The sequence below is a fragment of the Cuculus canorus genome, chromosome 1 (genome assembly GCF_017976375.1).
Source record: "Cuculus canorus isolate bCucCan1 chromosome 1, bCucCan1.pri, whole genome shotgun sequence".
In the NCBI taxonomy this organism is placed as follows: Eukaryota; Metazoa; Chordata; class Aves; order Cuculiformes; family Cuculidae; genus Cuculus; species Cuculus canorus.
Window position 1 is genome coordinate 15,330,464 of NC_071401.1, and position 19,072 is coordinate 15,349,535.

The following is a 19,072-nucleotide window of genomic DNA, read 5'->3' on the forward strand; positions in this document are numbered from 1 at the left end:
GTGCTATATTAGCACCGCTTCGGCAGGGGGTTGGGCCAGAAGGACCCGTGTATGTTAAAGTACCTTTCACTCCAGGAGATCTGATGCTCTGGAAACAATCTGCTGGAACTTATCGGGAGAACCCGAGTAAAGTGGCACGAGTTGTAAAGATGATTCTGAAAACCCAAAATCCTGATTGGGATGATATACAGGTATTACTAGATACTCTAATGGACTCCACAGAGAAGGAAATGGTGTTGAGAACTGCCCGTGAGCGAGTTAGAGAAGACATTAGGCAGGGGATTGTCACAGGGACAGTTGATCAGAATTTTCCAACTGAAGATCCCATGTGGGATTGTAATACTGCGAGAGGAATGGGAAATCTGAGGAGATACCAGGAATGGATAGTTGTTGGAGTACAAAATGCTATGCCAAAAAACAATTAATTGGTCGAAACTGTATAATGTCAGGCAAGAGAAAACAGAATCCCCGTCTGCGTTTTTGGAGCGGCTTAAAGAGGTGGCGAGGAAATACACAGATTTAGACGTAGAAACAGAGCAAGCTAAGGTGCAGCTGGCCCTGATTTTCTTAGGGCAGTCGCAGGATGATATTAGAAAGAAACTGCAAAAACTGGAGGGCGCGGAGCTGCGTAATCTGGATAGACTATTAGAGACTGCTTGGAAAGTGTACAATAACCGCGAAAGGGAGAGTTCTCAAAGGCAACAGCGACATCTACTGGCGGTGATGCAGGGCAGAGGCCAGCACAACCCTGCAGGTCGAGGTAGAGGAAGAGGCTCGATGCGCGGACGGGGAAGGGGGGCTGGATTTAATTGCTTGCCTAATGACTTAGGACCTAGGCTGAATAGATTAGGCATTAACCAATGTGCATATTGCAGGCAGGAGGGACATTGGAAGAATGCGTGCCCGTACAGAATGAGGCAGAGTTTGCAGCCGGGAAACCCATTTGGAAACACCGAAGTAGCCAAGGCAATGGTTTTGGGAGACTATGAGAATCAGAGCTGACTAGGATCAGGAAAGGATGAACCCCTAGTGAAAGTAAGACTAGGGGGAAAGGAGGTGCAATTTTTAGTAGATACTGGTGCAACATACTCGGTTTTAAATGATTTATGTGGACAGATAGGGAAAAAGACAACTACAATAGTGGGAGCCACAGGGAAAGAGGAAACCCGGCCATTCATGCAACCCCTAGAATTACGATTTGGGGGAAAGGAAATATGGCATGAATTTTTGTATATGCCTGATTGTCCAATCTCCCTGCTGGGACGGGATTTGTTATCTAAATTAAATGCGAGAATTGTCTTTGAGAATGGAGAATTGATTATGCAAGTTCCAGAATCGAAGTCAGGACAGATACTAGTGTTGAAGGAAAATCCAAAAGTTCAAATACCCAGAGAAGTAGAAGAGGCAGTGATCCCTACAGTATGGGAAACTGATATACCAGGGAAATCGAAAATGGCTCAACCGATAGTAGTAGAATTGAAGGAAGGAAAGAAACCAGTGCGAATAAAACAATATCCCATCAAATTAGAGGCCCGATATGGGATAGTGAAAATTATTGAAAAATTTTTAAAATTTGGAATATTAGAAGAATGTGAATCAGAATATAATACCCCAATTTTCCCAGTAAAGAAACCAAATGGAGAATATAGATTAGTACAGGACTTAAGGGCTATTAATGAAATCACGAAAGATATACACCCGGTAGTAGCTAACCCATACACATTGTTAACATCTGTGAAGGAGAAATACAAATGGTTTACAGTACTTGATTTAAAAGATGCCTTCTTCTGTATTCCTCTCGACAAAGATAGTAGGAAACTCTTCGCTTTTGAATGGGAGAACCCACATAATGGACGAAAAATGCAGTTAACATGGACAAGGCTTCCACAGGGATTCAAGAACAGTCCAACGCTTTTTGGGAACCAGCTGGCAAAAGAATTGGAATCATGGACAATGCAGGAGAAATTTCAGGTACCACGGTCACAATATCTTCTGCTACAATATGTGGATGATATTTTAATTGCAACAGAACACAAATCAGTATGTATCCAGGTGACAATTGGAATTTTAAACCAATTAGGCCTTAACGGGTACAAAGTCTCGAAAGAGAAAGCTCAAATTGCCTGCACAACTGTATTATATTTGGGTTGCGAAATAACACAGGGACAACGACGACTAGGAATGGATCGTATTAGAGCAATCTGTGCGATTCCAGAGCCTCAAAATTTACATGAATTAAGGACATTCTTGGGTATGGCAGGCTGGTGTAGGTTGTGGATACTGGATTATGGACTTATAGCAAAACCTCTGTATGAGGCACAGAAGTCACCAACTTTCATCTGGGAAGGACCTCAGAGGGAGGCCTTTAAGAAATTAAAAGAAGCCCTGACTAAGGCACCAGCATTAGCCCTGCCAGATTTAACTAAGGACTTCCAGTTGTTTGTCCATGAAAGGCAACGGCTGGCACTAGGGGTCTTGACACAGAAGTTAGGAAGCTGGAAACGACCAGTAGGGTACTTTTCTAAACAATTAGACCCCGTGAGTGCTGGCTGGCCATCATGTTTGAGAGCGGTAGCAGCAACGGTGACCCTGATACAAGAAGCCAGAAAACTGACTTTGGGGAAGCGTATTGAGGTATATGTGCCTCATATGGTGTTAACAGTCCTAGAGCAAAAAGGGGGGTATTGGCTTTCCCCTAGCAGGATGATGAAATACCAGGCAGTACTGACCGAACAAGATGATGTAAGTTTAAAAACAACTAATTTGTTAAATCCAGCAGCCTTCTTAGGAGTACCCATGGAAGACGGCCCTTTGGAACATGACTGTGTGGAAGTTATCGAACACACTCATGCAACAAGGGCTGACTTAAAGGATACCCCACTTGAACAGCCTGATCAAGAACTTTTTACAGATGGAAGTAGTTATGTAGAAAACGGGACACGATACGCCGGATATGCGGTAACCACGCAAAATAGGGTAATAAAAGCAGAGGCTCTTCCTGTAGGAACTTCAGCACAGCTAGCAGAAATAATAGCTCTCACGAGAGCCTTGGAATTGAGCAGGGATCAACGAGTAAATATATGGACGGACTCAAAATATGCATTTGGAGTGGTTCATATACACGGAGCACTATGGAAAGAACGAGGACTCCTATCTTCACAAGGTATGAATATAAAATACCAAAAAGAAATTCTGAATTTGATAACTGCTGTACAGTTACCCAAACAGGTGGCGATCATGCACTGTAAGGCACATCAAGGAGGAGATTCCAAAATAGCTGAAGGAAATGCGTTAGCAGACCGGACAGCTCGACGGATTGCACGACAGGTATCAAATATGATGGCCTTAATACCCACGAAGGTAAGCCCTTTACAAAATTATTTAACACAGAAGCCGAAGTACTCGGAGGAGGACGAGAAATTAGCCAGATTACTGAAGGCCCAGTTGGGTTCAGATGGATGGTACCTAACTGCAACCGGACAAGTAATTGTACCAACAACTATTATGCGGACAGTTTTACAAACAGAACATCAGAAATGTCACTGGGGAGCAGAAGCTTTAGTGGCATATCTAAAACGCAGCATAATCTCAACACGGATGTTAACAATGGCAAGGTCAATAAATTCAAAATGTGAAATCTGTTTGAGGAACAATCCGGTGGTTAGGAAAGGAATAGAAATGGGACATATCAGAGTAGGTATGGAACCGGGTGATTATTGGCAAATTGATTTTGTAGAATTACCTAAAAGTCAAGGATACAGATATTTGTTAGTTGGGGTTGACACTTTTTCTGGGTGGCCGGAAGCCTGTCCTTGTCGCACCAACCAAGCTAAGGAGACAGTAAAATGGTTGCTGCGGGAGATTATTCCAAGATTTGGGGTACCCCTAGGCCTATCTTCAGATAGGGGACCGCACTTCGTAGCAACTATAGTTCAAGAGGTAAGCAGAATGCTAGGAATCTCTTGGAATCTCCACACACCGTGGAGACCACAGTCAAGCGGGCAAGTAGAAAAGATGAATCAGACAATTAAGCGGCAGATCAGTAAAATATGTCAGGAGGCTAAAATTCAATGGCCACAGGCGTTACCAATAGCACTCCTAAGGATAAGAATTAAGCCAAGGAGTGGGATGACAGTAAGCCCTTATGAAATCCTTTTTGGGAAACCATATGAGGCGCCGCAACCAAATCTAAATGTGCATATAAAAGGGAATCAAGATGTATATAACTATGTACTGTCTCTCAGTAGAACTCTGACGCGACTACGAAGTGCCCTGATCTGGAACCGTCCGTTATCATTAGAAAATCCAGTACACGAAATTGAACCAGGAGACCAGGTCTACGTTCGAGATTGGAATGAAGAACCACTAAAAGAACGGTGGAATGGACCATACTTGGTACTACTAACAACATTTACTGCGGTAAAAGTAAAAGGAATAGACTCTTGGATTCATTATACCCGAGTGAAAAAGGTTCCTAGAAATTGGGAAGTAGAAACTCTTGGACCAACAAAACTGAGACTGAAAAGCAGATAAATGTCGTGTTTGGTGTATAGTACCTTAATTGTAACCTGGTCTTTGACATCCCTAATGGTTATCACTTTTGTAAAGGTTCCGCAGAAAAAGGAAATGATGAAATCTGTCACTGGACAAAATGCCACTCTGTTTTGCAAGTTCAAAAACACTGTCCCGGGGAATTTAGAATTAGACAGGTATGGATGGAAATTAAAGGGAAAACAGAACTCTAGAGGCAAGGTATCAAATAAATTCTGTTTACGTAACCCCCTTCAGGATCATGGGATAAAGGCAGGACATTCATACTATCAGATTCCTCTGGACAGTGATATACTTATCTATTGCCTATTGGATGATCCACTACCTAGGGAGTTTGGATGGACAAGGAAAGGGAAGAAAGTCCCTAACGATAACAGGCATTTAACAGAATTAAGATCAGGAGGAATGTTAGTTCAGACTATTAAACAAGTAAATGAATCAGATATGGGAGCATATAGATGCCAATACCAAAATGAAACTGCTTCTGGATACAGTGAAATAAACATCACTAGAATTAGAGTAAAACGAGCAATAGAATCAACCCAACTACCCCAGGTAATGAATATACCTCGGGGTGATTCTGAAGAGAACCTGATAATTGGCTTAATCAAAGATTTTGCAAAAATACAGAATACTAGTAGAATTACAGCATGTTTACCCTTGCCGAAAACAGCAGGGGAACCAATAAAATGGGGAATATTGACCTTTCCATTCCCAAAGAATGTAGGGAACAATACAGTATGCAAACAAGAAACGAGAGTGTTACAGGTGAAACAAAAACAGTATATAAAGCAGCAATGGAAATGGCCAGGAAGGCGAGAGGATTGTTACAAATTACTAAACCATCAATTTGTCCAAATGGGTTCAATGTTTAGTTTTGGAGACGTGGGATGGTGTACATATGATGTGGTTAAAGAAATCATAGCCCCTCAGGAGAAGAAGGAGTGGGTATGCCGAGAAAAGGATGAGATAAACACAAAATGGGATTCTGTCTGGTCAACCAGCATCTTACAAAAATTCCAATATGGAGGTGACACACCTTGGTGTTTCAGATGGACAGGGAAACAGAGTGTCACAAATGATTTAGCATTACTGGCGACTAACAAGGTCAGTCGGGATGTCATTGAGAGTGTTTCATGGTGGAACTGCTCTAAGACTTTTGATTGTGACACAGACCCTAAACAAATCGCAATCCCTCCTGTAAGAATAGCTTTAATAACAGGATGTTCATGTCGAGATCTGAAAATTAACGGAAAAGTAATACCGATCCCAGAAACAGATTGCAGATACTCGACAATACATAGTATGGGTAACTTTGTATGGGCAGCTAACGATGGAACCTGGACTACCCACCTCCCAGTGACAGGACCAGTACGGGAAATAACTTTAGGCTTACCTACCCTATGCCCGATTTGGAAGCGATCCCCTTTTAAAGGTGGATTAGAAACCTTACAGATTCGAACTAAAAGAGACATAAACAATGATATTGAAGATATAGATGACACTTGGCAAGAACCTTCAACTGGAGTTAAAGTAGGCTGGGCGCTGGAATCTCTTTTTTGCTCAGGTAGCTGCTTATCGTAATAGGGAAATGATTTATGATTTAATTGGACAAACTGAAAGACTAGCTAGAGTAACCAAGAAAGGATTCAGAGATCTAAATTTGCAATTGCAGGCCACAACCAAAATGACCTTGCAGAACAGAATGGCATTAGATATATTGCTACTAAAAGAACATGGAGTATGCGGGTACCTCAAAGACCGAACTGATCATTGCTGTGTACATATACCAAATGTAACTGCGGACATAGAATATGATATTTCACAACTCGGGAAAATAGAAAAGGAGGCTGAAAGAGAAAAGGAGGTAATTAGTCATAACTGGATCGGGGAACTGTTCAATGGATTAGGAATTCACCTTACTGGCTGGATTCAATCCCTGGCTGAAACACTATTTACCCTCCTGATTATCTTTCTCGCGATTTGTTTAGTATATCTGTGTATCCGAAAAGAAATTGTTCGTAGAAGCAATTGGACACATAGAATCATCAGAGCCATCACACGAGAATACCCTCAATACCCAACACTGCAGCCGGTTTACCAAGAAACAGCTGTGTAAATGAAAATACTTGCAGAAAGTGAAGTATTTTCAAAGGGGGGAAATGTTGGAAAATGTTAATTTAGCTGAAGAGTTAGAGTTTAATTAAGTAAGACTAGAATTATAGGTTATGTAGATTGTATTTGGCAATTGATATGTATTGTATTTAGCCTTTAACTTCGTTGATCTTTATAGTTAAGTTTGTGCAGACTTCGTTTGTATCTGTAGACAGTGACAGTTTTCTCACAGACCACATATAACCTTCACAAGTATGATATTAGGGAGTGCTTAGAAAGAATGCACTAACAACCTTATCCGAGCAGAGCCTACGCTTTCACTAACAACCTTATCTGAACATAGTCTACATTTGTGAAGGCCAGAAGCATACCAAGGGCAGTTAACCGAAGATAAAGAAATGCAGGTGTCCACAAATGATGAGACAATTTTCAAATACATATGCATGAAAAATGATGTAATCTGTTGAATATACATTAGATTATGAAACACTTTAGGATTAAATTGCGGACGCGCCGGGATGGTCTCGGAACCTGATTTGGGTATACCCCAGGTTCCCGGGGCCTCGAAATAAAGCACCACATATAACCTACCTGGACTGGTTATGTGTCTGTCTCTACGCTAACATTGCAGGGAGGTGGGCACAAGAACTGCCTGGGGACTGGGTTTCAGCACTACCAGCCAGAAATCTCAGCTGTGCGGGATGATGAGGGGCTCTGCCTTGTGTGAAAGTGCTAATGAATGAGTTATTTCCCCTGTTTTTAGAGAGCTTTAAATGGATTTAAATTGGAAGGGGGAAGATTTAGACTAGGCCTTGGGAAGAAATTCTTCATGATATGGATAGTCAGGCACTGGCACAGGTTGCCCAGGGAAGTTGTGGGTGTCCCCTCCCTAGAGGTTTTCAAAGCCAGGTTGGATGGGGCCTTGAGCAGCCTGGTGTGATGGGAGGTGTCCCTGCCCACGGTGGGGGTTTGGAAAGATGGGCTTTAAGATCCTTTCCAACCCAACCCATTCTATGATTCTAGCTGATGCTTAAAAGGGGAGAAAAAGAACCCAACAAGGTTTTGGGCAGGAACAGAACTTCCTCTTAGCATCCATCAAATGGAGGCTTAAATTTTGTGACAACATACTTCCTAATAGGATGGTGAGATCAGGTGTCAAATCTCAGTTCCAGCCTAAATAAACAGCTGTGTGCACCCAATCTCAGAATTTGAGGTAGCAAGTATTAGAGTAAAAAACAAGCACTGTGCCCTGTTCACTGTGCTACACACAGCTCCCAGGGGCTTTGAGTTTTGCAGGATGGTGATAACTGACCGGCTTGGCCAAATTCAGTCCCACAGCTGGGGAGCATCTGAGGAGTTTCCCAGGATGGTGCTAGATGCCTTGTGCTTCTGAGATGTGTCAAGGGACAAAGGATTCCTCCCTTTCCAAACAGCTGTTGTAAAAAGTAGATTGACTCTGGGGATCCAAGGGAGAGTTTGTCCTTTATGGCTTGAAAAATAAATCAGAAATTAAGGAGGAATTTCTCATGTAGTGCCTGACACCGCTCCAGCCTTCCTGCCTCTGCCTTCCACGGCTTTTTTTCTGTTAAGCAGCACTTGTTCAGCTGCTTGGGGACAATCACTCTCTCCCCTCCCAGGACTCCGAGGTGCCATTCACATTGGCAAAGCAATTTAAGCACCTCTGTGAGAATAAGGCGTTGCTCCAGCTTTTAGCTGAAGAAAGGAGCACAACAATCACTTCCACATCTAGGAGAGCTGCAGTACAGCATTAACTTGCAGAGATTCCTGCAGACTAAAAGTTGCACAAATCCTCCTATACCAAGAGTAAAACATACAGGGGGAGAAAAAAAAGAACTGGGAAAAGTCATGTTTTATCGTGGACCCCCTTCACTCAAATGTACAAATCAGTCTGACACAAGTATTTTTCTTTATTAAGACAAGCTGCTTGACAACAGTGGAAATTTCTCCCAGTTCACTAACATATCATTACAGTGCTCAAGAAGTTGCCTTCTGGAGGCTCAAGCAGCCGTGGAGAAGCCTCCCTTTCGCAGGGCTGGCTCTGTACTGGATAGACTGTTCTTCCTCATCTCAGCTCATCTGTGCTAGCAGCTCTTCAAGTTCTGGCCGAGACTTTAACCGGCTCTTGAAGTCAGCTTCTGTGTGCTGTGAAGGGAGGAAAAAAAAAAACCCAATCAAATCAGAATCACGTCTTGAGGTCTTTTTGAAATTAAGAGGAAGACAAACCCTCTCCCCAAAAGAATCACTTAAAAGTGCAGAAGACTTCAATGCCCACTGAACCCAGTGAGCAGGAAGCCCCAGAGGAGAGTCACTGCAAGCTTGGATCTCCTGGGAAGCTCAGCCTGGAAGCTGGTGGCAGAGCTCTAAGCCTCCTCTCTTACATCCAGCCTCCTACAGGAGCAGCTTCTTGGGGATAAAGCACAGAGGGCAGAAAGCTTCTGGCAGCCACAGACACACTTGGTCACCATATAGACTCTAGAATTCAGACTTGTAGGCTCTTCCTCACCTTGCAGCTTTTGGAAGAGTGAAAAGTGGCATCATGCTGAAGAAGTCAACTGGATGCCCCAAACTGGCACTGCTTATCACCACTGCATCTGCCCTCATGAGACCTAAAGACCTGCCACTTTCTCCAGAACTTTGCAAGAGCAACCCAAAGCTTTTAGTCTCTCTTCTGCACTGCCGGTCCTAGGAAGTGTCCCAAGTGTCTGCCCTGGGCTTCCTGCATCAGACTGCAAGGACTTCGCAAACAGCACAATGTCACCATTCTCCCTTCAGAGACAAAGCCATCAGTCAAAATTTAAAAACAGAAATGGCAGCCCTAAGGCAGGGACACGGCTGTGACCAAAGCAGAGAAGATAACTGTACTCACAAGACCACCTGCATTCCTTCTGGGTTTGCAGAGCTGGAGATAACTAAACATTCTTCAAAGGCCACTTAAGAAGCCAACTGTGTGTTCATATTTGAGTTTACTGTACTGACTTCCCTCTCAAGGCACAAAAATCTTTTGTCCCTAATTAAAGCTTCCTGGGACTGTTTTGCCTGAATGTAAAATGTTAGAAGTTTAAATATCTCCTATGTCTGGTACACCAGTGAGTGGAGTTGTGTCCTGGAGTCCTCCGTGATGAGAAAACTGTCGGGCCTGAATAAAACAAGCCAGACATCTTCCAGAGCAAATTCCATCAAAACAGGGCACAGTATCTAGGTTTCCAGTCCCAGCTTTGCCACCAACAGTGAAGTTCCTGGTGATTCCCAAATAGGAGGCAGTGAAGTACTGCTGAAGGAAAGTTTTCCCTTACAAGTTGCACAGAACTCGCAGCACCAAAGGAAAACAACTTGCAACTCGCCCTCTCCTACAGATCTATAAGACTGGCAGGGAAGATGCCTTCTCTCGCACTAATTATGGGGTCAAAATGGAAAATCAAACAGTCATCAAGAATTAGAGGGACTGTTTTCTGATAGACCAAATTAGGGCCTGGTTCTGGGAGATCCTGGGTATCCATAAGTCTAGACTAGACAGTAGTCTCAGGACTAGGTCTGTATTTTCAAAGCAAATTCACATCACGCATTATATCTGCTCCCTAAATGCAAAGGCACTGGTAAAATTAAGCATACCTCTTTCACTAACAGATGGACCCCTTCAGGCTGATTACTCTGAATAACTTCCAAGAGTATCGGAGCAAACGTTGAACTCAAACCACTGATCTGAAAGAAGAAATAAAAGCACTGCAGGAGCAGAACACCACAGACAAAATGGACTCGTATTAGTGGCACAGGAAGAGAGTCTATTTTGGTATGAGCCTGTGGAAGGCAACCACTTCATCAGAGAAGCGCTCTCTGCTTCGTGCACACACCTCTCTCATTCAGCAGGGCCCAAAACTCTAATTTTGGCTCTCCTCTATGAATATTGTGCTTCTCGTCCCAGCCTGCATGATCTCCTGCATGTAAAGAGGCTTAGCCAGGCATGAAGATCTTAGTTTAGGTAAGACTACTACGATGGCTGCCATGGCAAACCTGCAGGCCCCAGCGTTAACCACGCCCCAGTTCTCAGTGGAAAAAGTCTACCTCTAGATTTAAAATGTAATTCAGCAGAGATTTAGCATATAGCATATACCGTAAACTAGGAAAAAGTCTCTTTGGAGAAGTACCTATTTACCTCAATCATTTGTACACTTTTGAACTGGCCCTGATACTAAAAGTATTTTTAAATTTAATCAAATTTGTCCAATCATTCACCCTTAAATGTGACTTTTCTACCCTTTGTATCAAGCATTCTGCATAAAATAGATAATAAATCTTCTGTCTGAAATATAGGATCCAGGACCATTCTTCCGCTTCTGCTTTGTGAGTAAAATCTAGTTATACTTCTTTGTGCTTCAATTTAAGCACAAATTACACCTTTCATTTGTTCAAGGGACTTAAGTCCAATTTTTAAGGGTTTGAGAGCCTGAGACAGGTTGTGCGCCACAAGAATAAATGCCAGCTCGTACCTGGACAACCCTCTGATGGGTAGTAAGGACCGCATCCAGCTGCATTTTGGAACCTCGCTCTTCCAAGAACAGCACTTCATTGGTTTTCGTTGGCATCGCATAGCTGCAGGAACCAGAGGTCAGCGCTTAGGACGAGGAGGATAGATTTGTACTACTTTACAGGAATGAATCAACCTCCAGCAGCAGAGAATGTGGAAGGAGATTAACTTTTCATGAAGAATTAATTATGCAAACAATAATTATCTTGCAAATCAAGCACTAGCAGAAGCCGGGTGTTTTACTGGAAAGAGATAAGGGAGAAGCCTGCAGCACTACTGCCAGCAAAAACCCATTTCAGCTACAAACACCAGCCAGAAAAAGAGCTTTTTGCCTTTTTTTTTAATAGTTGAAGGAGAGCTTTAAAGCAACAGTTCTGACTTACTTCGTAATCTGTTCATTTGGAACAGTGCTGAAAACCACTGCTGAAACGCATCACTCAAAAGACATTATTTTCACCTCTGAATTGAACAGGAGTACAATGAGGCACTCGATCAGGTTCTACTCTCTGGTTAGTGTTACTCCAGAGACCTCAGCCTCCCAATCTCCATTTGCACAAGAGGCTCCATCTTACTGCCCATGTTTTACCCTACAATTTTTGCTCTTAAAGGCCAAATAATTTCTTTCTGTACATATTGGACTCCGCACACCAAGTCCAACCTCAGGCAGCACAAGTATGATACGAGGTAATAAAGCTCTAGAACTTTTGGTGTATCAACAGTCTCAGGCTGTGGGGTTTCTTTGCGAACAACTTCCAGCGTGTTGCTGCTGACACCATTACAGTTTCTTAGTGCTGCCAGGTGCCCTTCTCAAAACTAACACCTACCAGTCACTGATGCATCACAATTTTTAGCCTGTTTGCTGTGAAAGAAAACACAGAGAGACTACAAGCGAGTAACATATGGGCACAGGGTTACAGATCCACAGCTGAGAGTTCAGCAAAGTGGAGGAACATAAAGAAAACAACAGGTTTAGTCGGCGTGAGCAGGAACCAGTGTTTATACTCAGAGGTACTGTTAAAGATACACAATTTGAAGAATCACCACTGAGTATTCTCCCTTCCTTACAGCAATGCAGCGCTTTCTCCCCATGACTACTGCAGGCACCAAGGAGCTCCATCACATTCTTCAGACTCATTAAAACCAGCAAAGCTGCTATCAGGGTACACCTGCTTTGGAGATTTAGTGCACAGCTGAAACATCCTCTGCTACTAAACTAAAGTACTGGGCAGCTCTCCCACGATCTTCAGGGGTTTCCCAAGCTCATGCTTGTTTGTATAAACAGTATCATTTGCTTACACTGCAATATATGCACAGAGCCTGGATGAAATGCTATAAAGAAAAATGAGCAGCAAAAGTCAGCAATACTTAAGCCTACATTCCCTGGCTCAGCACCCACAGGCTTACGCCTTTTTCTCAAAGGAATGAAAATTAACAGCTATTTTTTCCTCTGAAATCCTTTCAGTCAGTGCCTGAGTAACTTCGTTACAGCATTTCTCATACGAATAACGCATCCAAAACCATAAAGAGGCACAAAAAGGGAACATCAGGCAGATGACAGAAGACTTGGATTTACACGTGAGAATCTATCAGAGGGAATAGATTGTGCCCTTGTCTGTAAAATATGACCATCTGGAGCCTTGCACAGCCTAACGCAACACGATTGCAAGGGATGACAAAAACAGAGCCAAGTTCCTCATACCTTTCTTTTACTCTAACAGAGAGCTGGTTGCAGAGTCTATGCACGTACTGAGCAAAGTGCTCCACGAGACACATATCATAGGAAGTCATCTGGATGTTGAGATCTCCATACTCGTGTTCGGTCCCAACATCTATCTCTTTCATCTGTACTTTATCCTTCTTCTTCTTTGGAGCCTATATTAAAATAAAAATGAAAGACAAAATAGAAAGCATATCTGTTTTGAACAAAGATGGAAATAAAACCCATTAATGCTGGCCCACAGAGGAGACAATGCTCAGGTACTTCTGACAAAGGTTTGCTGAACGATGTCAAACAAATCATAGCCCGTCCACGCTCATTCTCCCCAACTACAAAACTGGGATGACATTATCTCAACAGATGTTCTCAGACTGAGCAGTTCAGTTCTTGGATGGCAGCACCACAGAAGTCACACAGAAAATACATGCATACCGTGATAAATTTCTTCCAGAAGAAACTAAGGAATAGAAAACAAACTGTTTTTTAATTCAGTTCCTGCCTTCAAGGCAGCTGTTATTGTTTCCTCCTCCCACAAAAATTGTTGCCTTTCCGAATCTCAGGGAATGTAAAATTTTAAATGCAAATAAGACCTGATCACAATATTGTGCAATTATTTGAAGTTAAGGTGTTGAATTCAGCATCAGGAAGAGATTCCTCCCTCCCAAAACTACTCATTTATTTAAACAAGAATATACTGGACAAAAGAAAGTATTTATACAGTCTCACAAGTGGGTACTTCATGTAACATAACAGTCTCTACTGAAAGTAGCAATAAACCATTACGTTATTCCTCTTTAATATGTTTCTTCAGCCATGGAATTAATAATACCAACATTTAAATGAAACTGTAAAAAATCGATCAGCTGAAAGCAAGCACAGTAGGGGAGTTCTTATGCCTACCTCCTTTGGGAGCAGGTACTTAAACCTCCCAATACCATGTGTTGGACGGGATCTGTAGTGTCTGTGGCAACTCACAAGTGCTCCACCTTAAAAACAAAGCAGAACAAACAAGTTTCCAGCTGAATGGCAGACAGCCCTTCTTTTAACAAACATATGTGAGCACTTTGAAAGCCCCAAATCCACACTGGGGGTAAGAATTTGTCCTTGATTCTTTGACAGAAGGCAAAGGCGGTCTTTGGCTGATCCCTCACCCATGCAGACAGACGGTGCATGTTGCAATTTACAGTTGGATACGGTGAGCAACGAATAAGGAAGAGATTAAAAGTGACTCATTTCCCAGGTGAATTCTCAGGCAAACAAAGAAAAAAGACAGACTGGTCAGCACCAGTGGATGGTGAAGACACTGATGAAATGTTACATCTGCCTCCTCTTACATGACAGCAGTAATGCTGCTATGATGGATCTGAGCTGCACATGATTTTATATCCAGTTCTATTCAAACATTCATATGCTAGGAAGCCAAATCAAAGCTGCATGAGCTTTTATTTACATTTCCATCTCCAGGGTAAAATAAAACCCTCAGTAACCCTCATTTTAATAAACGAAGCTCAGAACAACAAAGAGAAACTGAACGCTGAGGATCTAAGCCACAGTTAAACTTTGCCTCCACACCTAAATCAAGTTCTATTTTACATTGTGACAGTGGACTCCAGCAGCTCAATAAGCACAAAAGTGAGACCTCATGTGGGTGCAAGTCAGTTCCTGGGCAGTGATATGGTCAATAGCATCTGGCTGGCGTTACTCCACAGTGTAAACATGACTAGTGCCATCTGCTTAGCCAAGAACAGGGGAATAGTTTGGGGAAAAAAGGTATGGAAGTGGAAGAGCAACCCCTCAGGTTATTTAACCAGTCCCAAAATTGGCTACACCAAAAAAAAAATCAAAAAGGAGACACAACACTCAAACATGTAATATTTATTTTGAGTAAATTAAATCTTGCCTTGTGTTGGATTAATAAGAGGCCTTACCTGCAGCACACAGATGGCTTTCTCTGGGTGTTGCTGCTCTGTAGGGAAAAAGATGATCATTAAAAGCTCTGATTTCACCCACCTGTGTGAACAGCATAGCTGGCCAATCTCCTTGAACAAAGGCTCACACTCCAAGTCATCAGACTCAGACAGATCCCCTTAGCAAAGAGATTTTCTCTTCTTTGAGTTCCACAGCCCATTCAGCTCCCAGTCACCAGCTCAAAATCTTCCCTCCACAATTAAACATACATTTTGTTATGTATGTTTTCTGACGCTGTCAGCAGAAGTGACAAAGTGTTTTTCACAGAACTGCTTAGGTTGGAAAAGACCTTTAAGATCATGAAGTCCAACCACAAACCTAACACTGCCAAGTCCATCACTAAATCAGATCTCTAAGGGCCACATCTACAAGTCTCTTAAATACCTGCGGGAATGGTGACTCCACCACTTCCCTAGGCAGCCTGTTCCAGTGCTTGACAACTCCTTGGGCAAAGAAATTTTTCCTAATATCCAGTCTAAATCCCTCCTGGAACAACTTGAGGCCATTTCCTCTTGTCCTATCACTTCTCACTTGGGAGGAGACCAACCCCCCACCTCGCTAGAACCTCTTTCAGGTAGTTGTAGACAGCAATAAGGTCTCCCCTCAGCCTCCTTTTCTTCAGACTACATAACCCTAGTTCCCTCAGCCGCTCCTCATAAGAGGCTCTTTTAGTGCCTTATACTGTGTTTTACTTGTTGGGTTTGATTTCAGACCACTCACCTGCTGAGCGCAAACACCTGCTTTAACAGCATTCCCTTCATCAAGCAAAGCATCTGCAATGAGCCACACAGTCAAAATGCAAAGAGTCTGGTAAAACTCTGTGAGTTTTCACCAACACTTCCCAGAATACAGCCATCAAAACAACACCCAAGACCCTCTGAACATACCAATAACCCTCTCAGTCTCCCCATCAGCCTCCACCCACTGTCACTCCCCAGAATACCACTGCAACACAGAGGAAAGGGATGGAGAAGGAAGATGACTGCAGTAACCTTTTCATGCACTACCCCACTTAGCTGCAGAAGCCAAAACACTAGTGTGGGAAGCCCTCCTCCCCTAGTTAGAAATCATATTCTTGCACCATCCCACTGCCTCCAGGTTAGAACAGCCACATGAACAACCCTCATGCTTGTTCCAGCGCTACACAGACTGAGTGGGAAATACACCTCATTTATCACCAAGGTTTCACAGAAGCAAAGAGCTTTGCCATCCCAAAAACCCTGGCAGGCAGGAGCTGCATCAAGTCAGCGGGGCTGGGCTGGGGGATAATCCCCAGTGTTCCCAGGAAGTGACCAGAGGGATAGGGAGGATCAGGGGCCTGCTGGTGCCTGAGGGCAGTGACAGGGTGGGCAGCTGTAACAGACCCTGTGTTGCTGGGGTGGCCCAAGGTGAGTGTGTGTGGGTGTACAAGCAGAGGAGGCGACCCAAGGCACTAACTCAGGTCAGGACTGTATGCCCGCCCCCCCAAGAAACACAGCCACACACATCCCCCAGTCCAGCCACAAGGATGGGTCAGGCATGTTGGTGTGTGTCCCCTGACTGCCCAGGAGCAGGGCTGGCCTTGACCCTCCTGTCCCCAACCCCAGAGCCAGGCCGGACCCTCCTGTCTGTCTTGTCCATCCACCTCTCCCTCTTCTTTCCCCTGCCTCCTCTATCCCCACTCCCCTCCCTTTTCCTTTCCTTTTCCCTCTCCTGTCCCTTCCTTCTCCTCCCTTTCCCTCTCCCTTATCCATCTCCACTCCCTTTCCCTCTCACCTTTCCCTCTCCTCTTCCCTCCCTTCTCTCCCTCCGTCTCACTTTCTTCTCTCCCTTTCCCTCACCTTCTTCTCCCTTCCCTCTTCCCTCCCTTCCCTCTCTCTCCCCTCTCATTCTCCTCCCCTTCCCTCCCTTTCCCTCTTCTCCCTTCACCCTTTCCCTCTCTTTCCTCTCCCCCTTCCCTCCCTTTCCCTCTCCTCCCTTCTCCCTTTCCCTTCTTCCTCTCCCCTCCTCTCCTCTCCCCTCCCCTCCCCTCCCGGTGCCGCCGTGCTCAGCGCGAGGCCGCCTGCTGTACCTGGGCAGCGCCGGGCCCTCAGCCGCGTGCGTCGCTCAAACCGCGCCCCCCGGCGGCTCGGTGCTCTCCGCTACCGGTCCCCGCGGCTCCCGCGGCCCCGCCCCAGCGTTCCGTCCGCGGGGGCACCACGAGCTTGGGACAAACTCCGCGGGGTTCCAGGGCTTTGGGCTCTGGAGGAGGAGGAGGGCAGGGGCGGGGTGATACCGAAAACGCTGGCAAGTAAACCTTCTAAGAGTCGTTTTGGACTTTAAATGCAAGCACCCTTTTAATGCAGGCCTGAGCAACAGGAGGGAGCAATCTCCATCAATCGTGTGCAGCGACACAAGAGCTGGGGACAGAATGTATTTCCCACTCACATGCAGGTGTATAATTTTACCCAGAAATCTTATGCTTATTCTGTTACTTCTCAAGGACTAATTTTAATCATAGAATCACAGAATGGTTTGGGTTGGAAGGGACCTTAAAGCCCAACCAGTTCCACACCACCACCCCCGCCTCCGACATGGGCAGGGACACCACACCAGGCTGCTCAAGGCCCCATCCAACCTGGCCTTTAACAACTCCAGGGATGGTGCAGCCACAGCTTCCCTGGGCAACCTGTGCCAGGGCCTTACCACCCTCATGGTGAAGAATTTCCTCCTAATGTCTAATCTAAATCTTCCCCCCTCCAATTTAAAGTCATTCCCCCATGCCCTTGTTAAAAGTCCCTCCCCAGCTTTCCTGTAGCCCCTTCAGGTACTGGAAGCTTGCTATAAGGTCTCCCCAGAGCCTTCTCCAGGCTGAACAAGCCCAGGTCTCTCAGGATGTCCTCATAGCAGAAGTTCTTCAGCCCTCTGATCATCCTCATAGCCTCCTCTGGACCCCTTCCAACATGTCCTTCTTATGTTGGGGATTCCAGAACTGGATACAGGACTCCAAGTGGGGTCTCACAAGAGCTGAATAGAGGGGCAGAATCATCTCCCTCTACCTGCTGACCATGCTTCTTTTAATGCAGGCCAGGATACGGTTGGCCTTCTGGGCTACGAGCACATATTGGTTCATGTTGAGCTTCTCATCAATGAACAACCCATGTGCTTTTCTGCAGGACTGCTCTCAATCATATCTCCTCTTCTGTACTGCATCCGCGGATTGCCCTGACCCAGGTATAGGACCTTGCACTTGGCCTTGTTGAACATCATGAGGCTCACACAACCCCATTTCTCCAGCTTGTCTGGGTCCTTCTGGATGACATTCCGTTCTTCTGGTGTGACAACTGCACCTCTCAGCTAGGTGTCATCTGCAAACTTGCTGAGGGTGCACTTAATCTCACTGTCTATATCATTAAGATATTAAACAACACTGGTCCCATTGAGAGACATCACTTATCACGGATCTCTATCTGGACTTTGAGCCATTGACCACTACTCTCTGAATGCAACTATCCAACCAATTTCTTATCCACTGAACAGTCCACCCATCAAATCCATCTCTCTCCAATTTAGAGAGGATGTTGTGGGGGACTGTGTCAAAGGCTTTACAGAAGTCCAGACAGATCACTTCCACTGCTTAATGTTATTATGAACTTCACAACAGTCAAATTTCTTGCTGATTTGGGACTTTGGAGACATCTCTGCCTGACCTTGCATTTGAGATGCGGAAAGGCTGCAAAATGAAGTGATTACAGAAGAAGAGACAACTGTTCAGCGCAGATCAGACTGAACACAAGACATTATCATCGCCAAAGAATGAGCAGTGTCTGGAAAAATACTGTTTGAAAACGAACATGCTATCAAAGGGACATTCTGTTTAACTTAAAAACAATACAGTTCATAGAATCACAGAATCTTAGATTCATAGAATCATAGAATGGTTTGCGATGGAGGGAACCTTAAAGCCCATCCAGTTCCAACCCCCCTGCCATGAGCAGAGACACCTCCCACTGGATCAGACTGCACAAGGCCCCATCCAACCTGACCTTGAACACCTCCAGGGATGGGGCAGCCACAACTTCCCTGGGCAACCTGTGCCAGGGCCTCACCACTCTCATGGTGAAGAAATTCCTCCTTTTGTCCAGTCTAAATCTGCCTCTCTCCAGTTTATACCCATTCCCTCTTGTCTTATCACTACAGGCCTTTGTAAGAAGTCCCTC

The 19,072-nt window shown here is 44.5% G+C and overlaps 1 protein-coding gene across 1 annotated transcript; it reads right to left on the reverse strand.

Annotated features, from left to right (window-relative positions):
* Positions 1-8,563: 8,563 nt before the first annotated feature.
* Positions 8,564-17,010, reverse strand: MRPL48 (mitochondrial ribosomal protein L48). Its single transcript, XM_054056580.1, has 8 exons — positions 16,945-17,010; positions 15,615-15,667; positions 14,855-14,892; positions 13,827-13,912; positions 12,909-13,081; positions 11,172-11,274; positions 10,297-10,386; positions 8,564-8,829 (listed from the first exon to the last, which is right to left on the reverse strand). Exons 2-8 carry the CDS (start codon positions 15,665-15,667, stop codon positions 8,755-8,757), a joined length of 618 nt encoding a protein of 205 aa, XP_053912555.1. The 5' UTR covers positions 16,945-17,010; the 3' UTR covers positions 8,564-8,754.
* Between the last annotated feature and the right edge of the window lie 2,062 nt (positions 17,011-19,072).